The following is a 15,014-nucleotide window of genomic DNA, read 5'->3' as shown; positions in this document are numbered from 1 at the left end:
TACTGTTTGTATATCGGAGGCACTACTATATTTTGTCCAGCCGGCCTACTGAAGCCCATGATTCCTCCAATCTTAAAGTATCGTTTTCGACCTGAACCCAATTTTTAGTATAGGCCCGGTCCAGACAAGAAAAGGCTTCATATACGTAGGCTCAGTGTCACATGTTATTAGCCTTTTTATTACTCAGGTGCAGTGTTACCACTAATCGGACTTGAAATACTGGTTTAGGAATTAGTCAAAAACTGGGGATTAATGGGAAAGATTAATCAGAATGAAAATTGATTATATTTTATTATTTAGTTTTTTTTATCGAATATTTTAATATTTAGTTATTATTATATTAGTCATCTACTAAGGAACATATATTTATTATGTCACAAGTTCTTTAATTGTTCATATTAAAGTAATATAATATTTTAATTTGAATATATTATTAAATATAATTCAATTAAGAAAAAGTTATAAGGATTAATCGGATTTCAAAAATCGAATCGGCCGATAACATTGTTGGGGATTAATCAGTTGAATCGAGGATTTTTAGAACAAGTCAACTGATTTCAAGTAATAGCAGGCATATAATGACATGATTAAACTCCAAGAGAAATCTCACTAGCCAATAGCCATATATATTACAAAGACAGCACCACCTAACAAGCCAGAAATATTGTTTAACATCACAAGACTACATGCAAAACACAGCTAAAGCTAAACAAAGACAGACATTTTTTCCAGTTGAACAGTAGAGATCCACAACCAGTTGTCACTAGTTATAATTTAAGGATTAACAAGACTATAAAGGATTAACAAGACTATTAACGTAACACAGCTAACACTAAAGTAGGCAATTTTAACCCCCCAAAAGGTTCATCTTCTTCCTCCGGTTGTCACTCGTGGTTTGGCCTTCACCTCAGCCTCCTGCACCGTAAGAAAGAAGGCACAAGCCACAAAGGTAAAACAAATGGCTTATGTTTGCGAAAATAAAAGCTTGGTCATTCAGTACTCTATTAAATATGTACATACCTGTGTCGCATGTAGGTATATACAGGTCTTAGCTGTGGATGGATTATGATTTTCTGCACCCTTGCTCCAATCATAACATACCTGTATGGAGAAAATACGATCAGAAAGCTAAGTGCTTTGTCAATTGAATTCTAACTGACTAGAAGGAAAAATAATAACAAAATTTGATTACATACTGCGTATGCGTATATTGAACCATCATTGTTGAAAGCGCTACATGGAATAGGATTACTGCACTTTGACATAGCCTGAGAGGAATATCATATTGATATTGGTTATTAAACGTCAGTTCTCAATAATATGCTTTCGCTAATTTGATATAGACTGAAAGGAAAATCATATTGATATTGGTAAGGAAAAGAAGAAGATTGGGATCATTATTTTTCACAACCTATGATTTTGTTTACAATTAAAGTTGTAAACAAACAGCATAGACAAGACATCATATGAAAATGTGGAATATCACAGGTTCATAACATAAAACTACTCAATGATAAGGAAAACAACCAACTTCGGATACAGAATATTCAAGAAGTCAGCAAGACAAGATTAGCAAGAGAAGGTCAAATGAACTGAGAGAACAATACCTCAGGGCAGGAGATGGGCATGAGAAGGTAAAACGAAAAGAAAAGGGCTAGTAATTTTCATTTACATTATAAAGCTCCCAAAAAGAATATGGACTCCTTTTATAGATAATTTAATGCTAACTAAAAGACTTGACAACACGCACAAAGTTTTGACTTTCACTCTAATACTAAAAGCAACTTTATTAAATGATCCACCCCCTTAAGTGGGCAGACAGTTTACACAGACATTTCTTGAATAAACATCATGCACTAGTGCTGCAAAATGATATCACGATCCCAGGAATGTAAGCTAGCTAACTCTCGCACCGAGTTCTACAGGTACAACTAACTAATCCAACTAAAAAAGAACATACTTCTAAGTAACATATACAGCAAAATACCAAAACTCCTAATATATCTTTTAAACCACCAGTCGAATAAATAATGATACCTTAAGCCTCTGTTTGCTATCTTTGTCCCAAAAATTAAAAGTGCCATCAGACCCAGCAGTTGCAAATGTGTGATGTACCTGAGACAGAAGATATGAGATACTCAGTATATAACTGTAAAAAGGAATGCAAGTGATAAGAGTTTTATAAACAAAATATATATGCCCTTATATCAATTTAACACCTCAGAAATGGACATTTATTATCTTCTTCACTGATTTAATAGACTATAGAATTACAATCGCAAATCACAATATACGACAGATAATAGAACTTGACTACTATTTCCTCATACGTAAATGTGATAAAAAGATCTAAACCGTTCCGAAGGCCTCCTCTATTTCAAGAGGATTCACTGCATGTCAAACCTGGTAAGATTCTTTGCTTTGAATCGAATTAAACTTAAACATAGCTTTTCAAAAAAAAAAAAAAAAACTTAAACATATGATGTCCATACAATTTAAATGACTATTAAGAAGACTTCTAGCTATACAACATGTAGAAAAACCTCATTTAGACGCCACATAACAAGAAACCAAGTACAAGGCTAAAGTTAAAAGACTTTATATTTACATATATGTTATTCCCTACTTAAAGTACATAGGACTAAACAATTTCCGAACCTAATATTCAAAAAAAATTAATAGTTACTTAATTAAAACTTTTAAATTAGTCTTTGAAACTCCATAATCCATATGTCTTCTTCCTCTGTCAACAATTTGGTACCGTGGAGCTACTATGCTAAATTAGTCCAACAATGATTGAAAGGACATGTAGAACATTATAAACTTGAGATAGTCCGGCTTAGTAGCAAGAACTACACAGTAACTGGCAAAAAATGATACAAGCAGCAATTTAGGTATATAACAATAGAAAAGGATGCAACTATCAAAAGGATAAAGTCAGAATCTTACAGGATGAAAATTCAAAGCATTGACTGAGTAGATATCATTCCCATCTCTATGACATTTGAAAGTGAAGTTTTTAGTTTGTTGTGAATCATCAAGATGATGGACACCAACTCTCCCTTCAATTGACCCAACCTATAAGGGGCAGATATAAATCTCAATAAGGCCAAATAAACCTTATAACAAAATACTGAGAACAAAACCTTTTAGCACTAAAATAGGAGCACCAGAGGAATAATTCCAGACTCCAGAGCAGAAAGGACTATAAGTTATATAATTATATCATCAAAAAATCAACTCAGAATGTGGAGTCACTCGAATGCAATTTTGCTTTTCAAATTTTCTTTCTATTGTCATTACTTGCTTTTATACTTCAGAAAACATTTTCTAGTTAGAAGAATCCTCTGGCCAATTCCACCTCCCTGATTGTTGACATACTGTAGATTACAATTTGCAGGCAATGGACCTTCCACAAGAAAATTGGTGCTCACAAATGATGGATAGACTCAAACATCCAAAGTGTGAATACTTTTTGAGGGAAGAATAAATTACACTCGAAAATCCACTTAGTATTCAAATTATGCAAACTTAGTATACTGTCACTACTCACTAGTTTACACTTTACAGCATTTCAACATTTTTATCCTCTCACCCATGCTTCAAAGTTAATTTACTTGGTATTCAGTACACAAACAAATGAATTAAAGAAAATAAAATATAAAATTTGTGCGACTAAAAATATTTATTTTGTTTCTAACTGGTCAGGATCGCACTTACCTTGGAACAGGAAAACAAAAACTTGTCTGATTTGAGATATATACATTTAAAAAATTAGCCTAGCAAATTTTCTACGCGTCTACTATTATAGAACAAACTAAGGGCAATTTACACAAAAATTCTAATTAAAAACAGCAAAATCATAGAGACAAAATTATCATTGTAAGACAGATGAACCAACATCAAAATTCAAAAGTTTGGGTTTGATCATAGAGAGGATTTTCTTTAAGCTTACAATTAAAACCAGCAAGATCGTAGGCAAAAATATCAATTCAAAATGAAGCATCAAAATTCGTCAGCAACTAGAAGTCTAGAAGGAGAAACCAATATATTTTAACATTTAAAAACAATCGTACAGGTAGAAGTTTAGCTGAGTCACACCCACAACCTTGTATTCTGGATTCATATTATATAAACATTTATGTCTGATATGAAATTTTGGCAGCCAAAATCTGATCACGTCAACTCAGCAGACAACGAAATAGAAGAGAGAAGATATAACAGAAGTAAATATATACCAAGAAACCTTGCTGATCTGGGAAGGCAGCAACACACCTAGTCTGGTACTTCAGAGGCGAACTTATCCTCTTAAACTCAGTCTGTTGCATGATGATCAAGTAGTTTATGTATGTAAAGTGATTTCAAATGAATATAAGATTATACTTTTGAAAAAGTTAATAGTAATGCTCAAAAAGAATATATACCTGAGGATTCTGCAAGTTATAAACTATAAGATTTCTATCTGCTGTGGCAACCACCATCAGAGGATGTCTTACTGTAAGAGCATAGCAGCGTTCAGGAAGTGCTTGAACATGTGCTGGATTAGGTTGTCGGAGATCCCAGTATCTGATTAATGATAGCACATAGCAAAAAGACTTGATCAACAGATTAAAAAAAGTTTGCCCCGTAATTAAAAATTAATCTTCAAATTAGATATATTCATTTCTGTCATATGAGGAAGTATTGAGGACACACACTAGGCAGCAGTTAAATTAAGATATAGCAGAAAGCTAGAAGCAAATATGTACAAATCATAGATCCTGCTGAACTTCATAGCACAGCAATAACAAGTACAATGACAAGCAGGACACATGCATATATAACCCACAGGCATGACAGAAAGAATAAAGGTTAGTGTATACAAAGGTCTCAATCATAATTGTTAATATTGCTTTAGAAGGCCTTGATGTTTATTCAAAGAGACACTATATAGTATGCTTTGACGCTAAGCCATAATCATCCGTAAGCAAAGGCAATCTTTAACAAGTGTGTACTGTACAATTAATATATTTGAACAACAACCAACATACAAATATCTGAAATCACAACACAGGTTTAGCATATGGAAGCAATGGTCTCAAAGAATAAACATGTTCAGAAATATTTACTTTTTTAATTTAGAAACCTCACACTGCCTGAAAATTTTAATGTCAAAATTTACCTTAGAGTTTTATCCCAGCTTCCAGTTACTAATAGGTTAATCTCAGGAATCCAAGCAAGATCCTTAACAGCGGCATCATGCATGCCCACAGTTACTGGCTGGCCACCAGAAGATAGTTGCCACATCTTAACTTGTTTGTCGCAGCCCCCAGTAAAAACTGTTGTTCCATCATCTTTCCAAGTTGAGCACAAAGCCTTAAACAAGATAAATATGTTAAGCAGATCACATAATTTAAATAACCAAGTGCAATAAAATAGAAAAGTGGTGTAATGTTTTTTTGATTTGTTACCCCCTTACCGGCTGTTCATGTGAGATTTGTGCCTTGGGTACAGTACCGAGATTGTTTCCATTCCTCATCACCTCCCAGCATCGCACCTATAGAATTATTTACCCGAAAATGCATGGAGTAACTTACAAAATATAAAAGGATAACTAAGCAACCGGGAAGAATGAATGAAGCACAGTTTGGATAACAGAGTGTCAATAATTTGCCTCGATACTAAGAAAATTAATAGGATGAACAGAAGAGGGGGTGAATTGGTAACACATAAGTACATAACGTATGCTAGAGCCAACATGTTTGTAAAGAATGAATATTCTGCAGCCAGGTGGAGACTTCCCGAGCATATTTAACTTCTTTGTAACACCGCAATCAGCTCTCCGGGCAGATATATTTTGAAGAACATAATGCAATTATCTTTTCTAACCCCTAGAACACTTCAAATTTCGTTTCTCTGGGCTTAGTTCCATATTAATTTTAAATGCTATAGCAGCGAGAACATACCTAAATCGATCGCTATCAAAACTTATACAGATCTCTCCGTACTTATTATTTACAAATATAACATCAACACATAAGAGGAAAGATCAATAAACTCTATAGTCATTAAATAGTATAACAAGATATGATAAGAATTACAAGTGCCAACATAGTCCTAATTCATTAGCATCCAATTACAATATTAATAGAATTGCAACTACCTAAGGCGCACAAAATAAAACATCTCTTTACACGTATGTTAGGCTCATAAACAATCTCTCAAGCTTGATTACCATACCAGTTAACAAAAGATAATATTTGCAGAGCAATAAGCAAATAGCCTAAGTTACCCAAAACAAACCTGATTATCCCATGAAGTTGCCACAAGGTAATTTGCCTTGGGGCTAAAAGAGAGGCTAGACACAGAGTCAGTGGGCGGATGAGTCACCTGCACATCAACAAACATACATATTACATTTAACACTTGTAACATATACAAACAAAATTTCATGCATCCTTTATTATAGGTATATATTTTCAAAACTTAACATTTGCGTCCTACATTAGTTTCCGTAACATTATTGAACTTCCGCCTTAACTTAAAACACTTCACTATCAAGTATTATGCACTTAATCAGTCAAAACAACACTGCATAACTAAGAGAACAGACATGCACTAAAAAAAATTTATAAACAAATTGCCTCGGGAAGGAGGAAATTTTAATTTTAACAGTGAACACCAACTTCGTAGGTTACTCTCCATAACATTATCAAACTCTTGCCTCCACTAAAAACTAATTAATCAAGCATAATGCACTAGATCGGTCCATATAATAAAGCACAAATACGAAAACATGCATACACTAAGAAGCCTCTATAAACTAATAGCCTCGACTACAAAGAATTTTAACAGTAAACACCAACTTCCGAAATTACTCTCTACAACATTATTAAATTTTCCCCTAAAACACTAATTAATCAAGCATAATGCACTTAATGAGTCTATTAGCCTAAACAAAAACATTATCTTCATGCACACATACGAAAACATAACAAGTAACTTCAACACTAAACATCAAATTCCTACATTAGTTTACTTAACATAATCGAACATTTGCCTCAACTAAAACACTCAATAATCAACCACAATGCACATAATCAGTCCAAATAACAACTCGTTAACATCGCCTCAACTAAACTCTCAATGATCAAGCACAATGCACTTAATCAGGCCAAATAACAACGCGCAAACACTAAATAACACATGCAGTACAACCTTCATAGGTTAATAGCCTCGGCACCAGCCAATTTCATCAAACTAACAACGATTCGAGAGATAATCTACAATAATCAACCAAAATAACAACAAATTGAAGTAATTGAGCACGAGAATACCTCGAACGATTTATTCGGATTCGTATCAGCAACACCGAACGACATTTTGAGCGCGAGAAAATGGCCTGCAAAATCAACAGAATAAGATAGATACAAGCTCGTGTGTGTATATGTGACTGTGAAGTTAATCGAGCTTTGATTTACCAGAGATTTAAACCGTAACGATGCTTTACGATTCTTCAAGTATATTTGAAGCTGATTATTGTTATTATTAGTATAATAGACGGGAAGGAGCTTTATGCGTGCGTGTATATATATATAGACACAACTCAAGCGTAGTGAGAACGCTACGCAGTAGCTTAGTAAATAAGCTGTAAATATTTTTCACAAGGTAACTGCTTCTAACCGGTAGAGTGTAGAGCATGAAAAACCCATGACATCGAAGTGGCATCCGGGTAATCACAAAAATTCACTCCAATTCATCCTCATAATATCCTACATAAAAAAAAAACACACATAAAATAAAACATTCTTCTCTAATTAAGTTATTTATATCAATATTTAATTTATACTCAATTATAAATTTATTAACCAATTCAAGAGGACAACTTAATTATATGAATATGGGGAAAAAGGAATGAACAAGTTTGTTCTGCAGATGAATATTTTAAAATTTTGGACGACCAGTTAACTTAATTAATCATATGAATTCTAAATTAAGTTGGTAATTTATTATCATGTAACTTTTTATTTTTATTAGGTTTATGTTTTTAATCGTTATATTGTGTATTTTTTATTCAAATCTATTTAAAAAACAAAACTTTTTTTGAAAGAAAAAAAAATTTTATATAAGAATATAAATTTATTGAAAATTTTGGAACAATGTGAATTAAAAAGTAAAGGAAGAAAATTTAAAACGATTATTATTGAAAAATAAAATATATAAGATAAAATAATTTAATGGGACATAGAAGGAATAAATTTATTTTATTTAATAAGTGTGAGGGTATAATGGACATTTTAAAAACTCCTAATTTGGTGTAAAAATTAAATCAAATAAACACTTGACACCAATTTTAGTTTAGTGTCAATTAATTTGACGTCATTTTGGTATTGTATTGAAGCAACTTTTCCGCCAAAAGTGACTGTCATTTTGTTTTGGTGAGATGCTCTTAGTGGGTGACATGAAGTTAAGCTATGTGCCATGTATACACGAATTAGTTTTTTTGGTAAGAGCATCTCCAAGGTGATATATAAATTTATTAGCTATAATGTTTATTTCAATGGATTATATAATTTTTTTGTTATCCGTAAAGATATATAATTATTTATAATTTTTTTTGTTAAGGGGGTGATGGTGGGAGTGCAATTATTTTACATATAATCTAAAAGGGCCACCCACATGAAATGACACATATTTTTTTAACTAACAATTTTCAACTCTCGGAAATGCTCTAACCTCGTGGGATGTAAAATTATATTAATGTAAGGGCTAAATATATCAAGGCCTTGTTTAGTTTGGTGGAATTCACCTACGTAACGGAACTAAAATATTGATAGGATAGATATTAAATTAAGTACTTATAATCAATATCAATATTCAATATTTCAATATATTCTTAATGATTGCTAGTGAAGGGTGAAAAAATAACCAACATTTTATCTGTGGGTAAAACAATGTACCCAGCTCTCCCACATACTTGACCCGTTTATCAAATGGATAATCCATTTAGAACCCGTGTGTACAGACCAAACCAAATGAATGATCCGTTTCATTCTCTCGATCAGAGATCCACTTTTCAAACACCTCCTCCTCCATTCATCCTCGCAACTCATGCCTTCGCTCAGAGGAGAGTCTGCTTATTACTCACCTTGCCAAACACGTCTTTACTCTCTCTCCTCTCTTAAGGATTGTGGTTATTTTGATGGAGAAACAGGATAATTCTCCGCCACTTTATGTGTTCATGTGAAGGCTTGCGATGCTCTCTTGCAAAGATTTCAGTTTGAAATTCAAAATTTAAACAATCGAAGTCCTAATCATCCTCTTTGTTGATATATTTTCAATTTTTTCTCCATTTTTATATGATTTTCTTATCCATTCTTATTTGTTTAATTTTGAAAGGACCCACGGGTTTCTGATTACTAGAACACATAATATGTATCAAATATCAAATCACAGATATATATTTAAAATTTGAGAGAGCCACTATCTGATTAACGTGAAGACACGATAGTTTTATTATATGATAAAATATGTGTCCATATGCATATTTTAAGCAAATATTTTGTAGATCTGTCGATGAATAACACCAGCACTAAGATTTCATCAGAATACAAGGACGGAATCACCTAAAATCGAAATTCATAATTGGATTGGGTTATATTCCAACTTTTGAATATTTATTTGTTTAAATATCAACTTGTTTAAAACCTTGTAAATTTACCATCTTTTAAACATACAAGCAATTAAATTGCAAAAATACCATTTTCACCTTCCTGTTCCTTTTTTACCAACACCATCAAAGTCAATTTTTGTGGAGCTTTCAAGGACACTTTTTTAACGATGATTTAATTGAGAAAGGTTATCCTATCGAAATGAGAATCATATCAAAAGATGGGAAAATTAAGAGCGATTTATCTTCTGTATGTTCTGTTTGCTCTTCTCTGAACAAACATCACGACACGATCGCCGTTGAAGTCACCACTCCCCCACCGATTCTGATAATATCATTAATACACGCTCCGGCTCATCCTCCCTTCTCGCTCTCTAATATAAATCACCATCATCTTAAAGTCATTTTCCCAACCTCCTGGTTAAGAGTTACTTTTAATTGATTTTATGATTACTTTTGTGATATTAATATTGGCCCGGGATATTTATTTTTCGATATTTGCAACTCCTTTGCAACTAAATATAATTTTCAACAAATTTTTTCAAAGTTACATATTGCATATATAGTTGCTAGTTTCAGATTATTTATGGAATATAGTAGATTGAAAGTTTTAATCTGATTCTGTTTCAGATTATTTAATTATGAAAAAGAGTAGCACACAAGTCTTCCTATACCCATAAATACCTCTGTAGGTTGTAGGGTTTGGGATCATCCAAACACAACCTCCTCTCTCTCAATACCACAACCCTACCTCTCTCTGGTGATAGTTCTCTTGCACGTTTTCTAGCTCGCTGGTGGTGCCTTTCTTCTGCAACGACATCGTAACCCATTTTATTCTGGGATGCTATCGCTCTACTCATACGGTGAGGGGGCGAATACGCTTCAAGAAGACAGTCACACACTGGACTCGGGTTTTGTTATACTTGTTTTTGTCTCCTTGTCTTATGATTCGTCTCGATCACTGTTTTGCATCACACACACAAACACGATTATTTTATTGTAGATATGGTTTTGCAAATGCAAGCATTGTATTTTTGCAAATTTTGAATGATAGTACTCTTGTAATTTATTTTAAAAAATGACAGCATTTTTGCAAAAAATCTTTCTAGTATGGGTATTTATGAAAGAATCCCTTAAATATATTATCATATTAAAGGTATACTGTTATTAAATATTGAATTTTGAATATATACTCGATCTTGTTTTACAGGAATTTAAAGATTAATTATTTGTGATATATAACTAAGGAAAAGTACTCCATAAAATACTCAAACGACCCACTTATTAAAAAAACTCAAATAACCCAAATTTGAGTTGGGTTTTGTTATAACTTGGATGAACTAAAATATTTTACGGGTTAAATAGCTAATTCGTCACTAAAGTGGAGCTAAATTTGCAAGTGGGTAATTGAACTGAAAAAACTTCAGTCAACTAGTTAAACCTCTTAAAACTTTCAATTGCCGTATAAAAGTTTGAGAAATGGATGGAAAACAAACGGATTTGCTGATTTGTTTCAAATAAGCATGCCTGGCTATGCCGACTTGGCTGTAACGGTAAATCCGAATATGAAGATTAAACCCATCCCTCACTTACCCACCTATCTCTCTTATATATATACATATCATTAGCTCTCATTACTCTTTAAATATTTAACACATTTGTAGATTACAAATTGGTTCATCAATACTATATTTTGTTATCGTACGTTTATCTTAATAATATATGTTTATAAAGAAGACTAGTAATTAAAGTGACACAACTGTAAAGAAGATTAGCATAACAATCGAATAGAAAATAGGTACTTCATTCAATCCAATAAAAATGTCAGTAGTGGTCTTTGATAGCAACAACAAAATATAAGAATAAATCTTAATACCAGCAATCTTGAGTACATAAAACAAAAGGTATATAACTAGTCTTAAAGCCAACACATGAAACCAAAATATAAGTATGGCGGCATAATCAGAATATTAGCAAAAGATACTTGATCCACGACTAAATCTTTTTTCTTGGTGCTGAGAAAGGCTTCACTGGAATCTTAGATTTAGCAGCTTTATTCCTTATCACTGGAGAGTTCCCAGTCTTTGTCTTTGCTTGTGTGACAAGTCCATGTGACTGTGACTGTGAGCTTCCAAGTTGGTTGCACCCCTTAGCTTTTCTTTTCACTATAACATCTGGTGCAGTTGATGCAGGAAGAGTACTACCAGACCTCATATCACAGTGTTTGAGACTAGGTGTAGGCATCTAACATGACAAACACAAATATCAATAATCAAGCCTTACAAAGTACTAATTAACTAGTAAAAATGTTAAAAAATTTACAAATTTCATGGTACTCTTGTTCATGCTACTCTGCTGATTTTGTATATCTTGCTCCCTCAAAGATTTCTCAATATCATCCAAACTTGCGGTTTTCTGGCATGGAGGCTCTTCATCGGCAATTCCTCTTAGCGTTTTTCCATTAATTCTGCCTCATCGGTGATTTCTTCTTCACCTTGCAATTCTACCTCATCCCTAATTTCCTCTTCTTCTTTAATTGCATTCTTGTTATTTTTAGCTTTTTTCTTAGGCGGTGGTTGATAATTATGTGGCTTATCTGGACAATTAGATCTATTATGTCCTTCCTTTCTACAAATCCCACAATGCATTTTTTTACCAGTATACATTATCCTTTGTTTCTTACCACATCTAATAGACCCTTTCCACCCTTCTCTTCTTCTCAATTTTTTAGGTCTGCCCTTAAGTACTTTGGAAATAAGAGGTGGTAGCACATCATCACCCTCAACATCCTCCCAAAACTCTTCACCTTTGACGGCCTCTAGAGTATAACTGTAAGGTCTCATATAGGTCTTTTTGGTGAACCATTTAGCCACATAGTCTACTGGATTTTTTTCTACTATGTTGAATGGCACTGACTGCATGAGTACATGGTACTTCAGTTACTTCCCAGACTCGACAAGAACATGTTGTATTTTTCACTGTATAATTCTCTCTCCCATCCCACAAAACCTTATAACCTACACTTTCTTTGATAGCATAATTAGGCATTTTTTTAATTATTGGCACAATAATGCAATCCTTATTCACCATGTCATCTCTTTTTTCATGTATCCTAGCCATAAGCTTGTCATGAATTTCAACAAACATATCTATGATAGACATGTACCTCTCTTTTAGAATCCATGAGTTGAAGCATTCACTCATGTTGTTCTCTGTACTGTCAGTGCAAGAATGAGTGCCAAAATATGCCTTGGACCAAACTGCAGGATTTAACTCTTTCATCTTTTCAGCAGCTCCCTTTGATGCCCTCTCCAATTCTTGTAGTCTAATTGTGGAGATTTTCATAGTATTATTTCTGTTGCTTCTCAAGATCTCCCCCCCCCCCAAACCTCCTCAGATTGGCATAGTGTTCCTTCATTTTTTTCGCAACTGCGCGCTAACAGGGCCTTTTGCCTAACCCTGCAGCATTTAGCCTCACAAATATCAACCTTTAAGACCCTCTTGAATTCATCTTGCATCTCACTAAGCTTCCAGTTTGGATTTTTTCTGATTCTGTCTCCAAATAGCTTCTCTAAATACTTCACAGTCACAAGTTTATTTTTGCAGGTCCAAACACAATTATGTTCATCAGCTAATGTTTTTATCTGCCAACCTTCCTTTTCTTTAATGTAGCTGACCCACATTTTGAAGGGGCAACCTTGTGCACATACAATATGCATCCTCCCTTTATCATCAGTTAAATATTTATATGATCTCCCACTTGTCATACTACTATTTCTCACTGCACTTTTAAATTGTTCTTTATCCACAAAAATCACACCTACTTCCCCCTTTATGTCTTTGGCATGTGTGTTGCTATTAAAAGTTTTCGGAACAAAATTTGTTGTTTTCTTCTTTGTTGGCTCAGCATAGCACATTCCCTCCTCCTCATCCTCACTCACCACAACATCATATTTTGAGTCACTACTATTTGCACTTAAAGAGTACCCTTCTTTATCACTGCCTAAATCTCCATACTCTCTTAAATGTTCATCTTCCTCTTCTTCTATTCTTTCCTATCTGCCCTGGGAGCTCTCCTAATTTCAACAAACTCTTCATCGCTGCAACCATGTTCATCACTATCGATCTCTCCCGGAGTCTCCTATTCAGTTACCACCTCTTTCCCAACCTCTCTCCCACTTGGACTTACATGATAAACAAATAACGTTACAACCCCATTACTCACTGCTTTCATATGACTCATAGTAGCACACTTAAAAGAGAAAACCCACCACTAACACTTTTCCCATCTTTATAATAATATAATGAATCAAACTCTCCCACTACATCACCTAAAGCTACTTTCAATTCCTCAAACCATCTAATTTTCAAGTTCAACATCATTATAAGCCTTACTCGTTCTTGATAAGTAATGTCTATATGGCACATGCAGAAAATGTCCACTATGATACACAACTAATGTGCACTTGTAACTCCTGTGCAAACAAATAAGTGTGTGAACATGAATATAACAAAATCGATTCATCAAACAGGTAGTGGACATCATAAATTAAGCGATACATGTAAAGTAAAAACACACAAATCACTTCACTAAACATAGAGATACTATATATGAAGATACTTACATTTCTTCGCGATCGCTTCACTTTATGCTATGTTGATAATCGCACAATAATACTCTGATTTCGTCTCTAGCAGTGATGGTATATGTAAATGGGTCAAGTTTTTATCCGGGTTATTCACTTACGTAATGATGATATGGCAGTACTTAACGGCGTGCTATTAAAAGTAAAGAGACATTAACGGTCATGAAAGCTATGTTTACGTATAGTTATCTAATTAAAAGTTAAATGGTGTTTAGTTACCTAATTGAAAGTTTTTTCAGTTCAATTACCCACTTACAAGTTTAGCTCTACTTCGGTGACGAACTAACCATTTAACCCAATATTTTAATAGTCTGTTGGTTTGTGGCAAGGAAAAGAAAAGGAAAAAAAAATGAATATTTCACTGGTGGAATTCAAGCTACTCAAATCATTCAACTATATCACATATTATTATGACAAAAAAATAAATTATATCACATTCTTAGTTTTTTATTTGAAATAATCACATTCTTAGTTATTCATAACATTTATTATTTCTGATTAGGGATGGGCACGGGGCCACTTCGGGGGCGGGGAGTGCTATCCCCGACCCCGATCCCCGAATTCAATACCCCTACCCGATCCCGCCCCGAACCCCGAACGAGGATTATTTTCTTCCCCGATCCCCGCCCCGAACGGGGAACGGGGATCCCCGCGAGGTTTCGGGGAATTTTACTTTTTAATAAAAAAATAATAATTTTATAATATATAATATACTTTTT

At 33.7% G+C, this 15,014-nt stretch overlaps 1 protein-coding gene and 1 long non-coding RNA gene across 2 annotated transcripts; both read right to left on the bottom strand.

Annotated features, from left to right (window-relative positions):
• Positions 1 to 587: 587 nt before the first annotated feature.
• Positions 588 to 7,653, bottom strand: LOC108200833 (protein RAE1). Its single transcript, XM_017369127.2, has 12 exons — positions 7,461 to 7,653; positions 7,317 to 7,381; positions 6,283 to 6,369; positions 5,459 to 5,536; positions 5,162 to 5,355; positions 4,425 to 4,566; positions 4,239 to 4,319; positions 2,950 to 3,078; positions 2,038 to 2,115; positions 1,197 to 1,268; positions 1,021 to 1,101; positions 588 to 915 (listed from the first exon to the last, which is right to left on the bottom strand). The coding sequence occupies exons 2-12, from the start codon at positions 7,359 to 7,361 to the stop codon at positions 865 to 867; spliced, it is 1,038 nt and encodes a 345-aa protein (XP_017224616.1). The 5' UTR covers positions 7,362 to 7,381; positions 7,461 to 7,653; the 3' UTR covers positions 588 to 864.
• A 3,773-nt stretch (positions 7,654 to 11,426) lies between these two features.
• LOC135152946 (uncharacterized) lies at positions 11,427 to 14,623 on the bottom strand. Its single transcript, XR_010292310.1, has 2 exons — positions 14,275 to 14,623; positions 11,427 to 11,893 (listed from the first exon to the last, which is right to left on the bottom strand). It is a non-coding gene; the product is annotated as an uncharacterized LOC135152946 (long non-coding RNA).
• Positions 14,624 to 15,014: the final 391 nt, after the last annotated feature.

This window comes from Daucus carota, chromosome 1 (assembly GCF_001625215.2).
Source record: "Daucus carota subsp. sativus chromosome 1, DH1 v3.0, whole genome shotgun sequence".
NCBI lineage: Eukaryota > Viridiplantae > Streptophyta > Magnoliopsida > Apiales > Apiaceae > Daucus > Daucus carota.
This window is presented reverse-complemented; position numbering and strand designations above follow the sequence as displayed.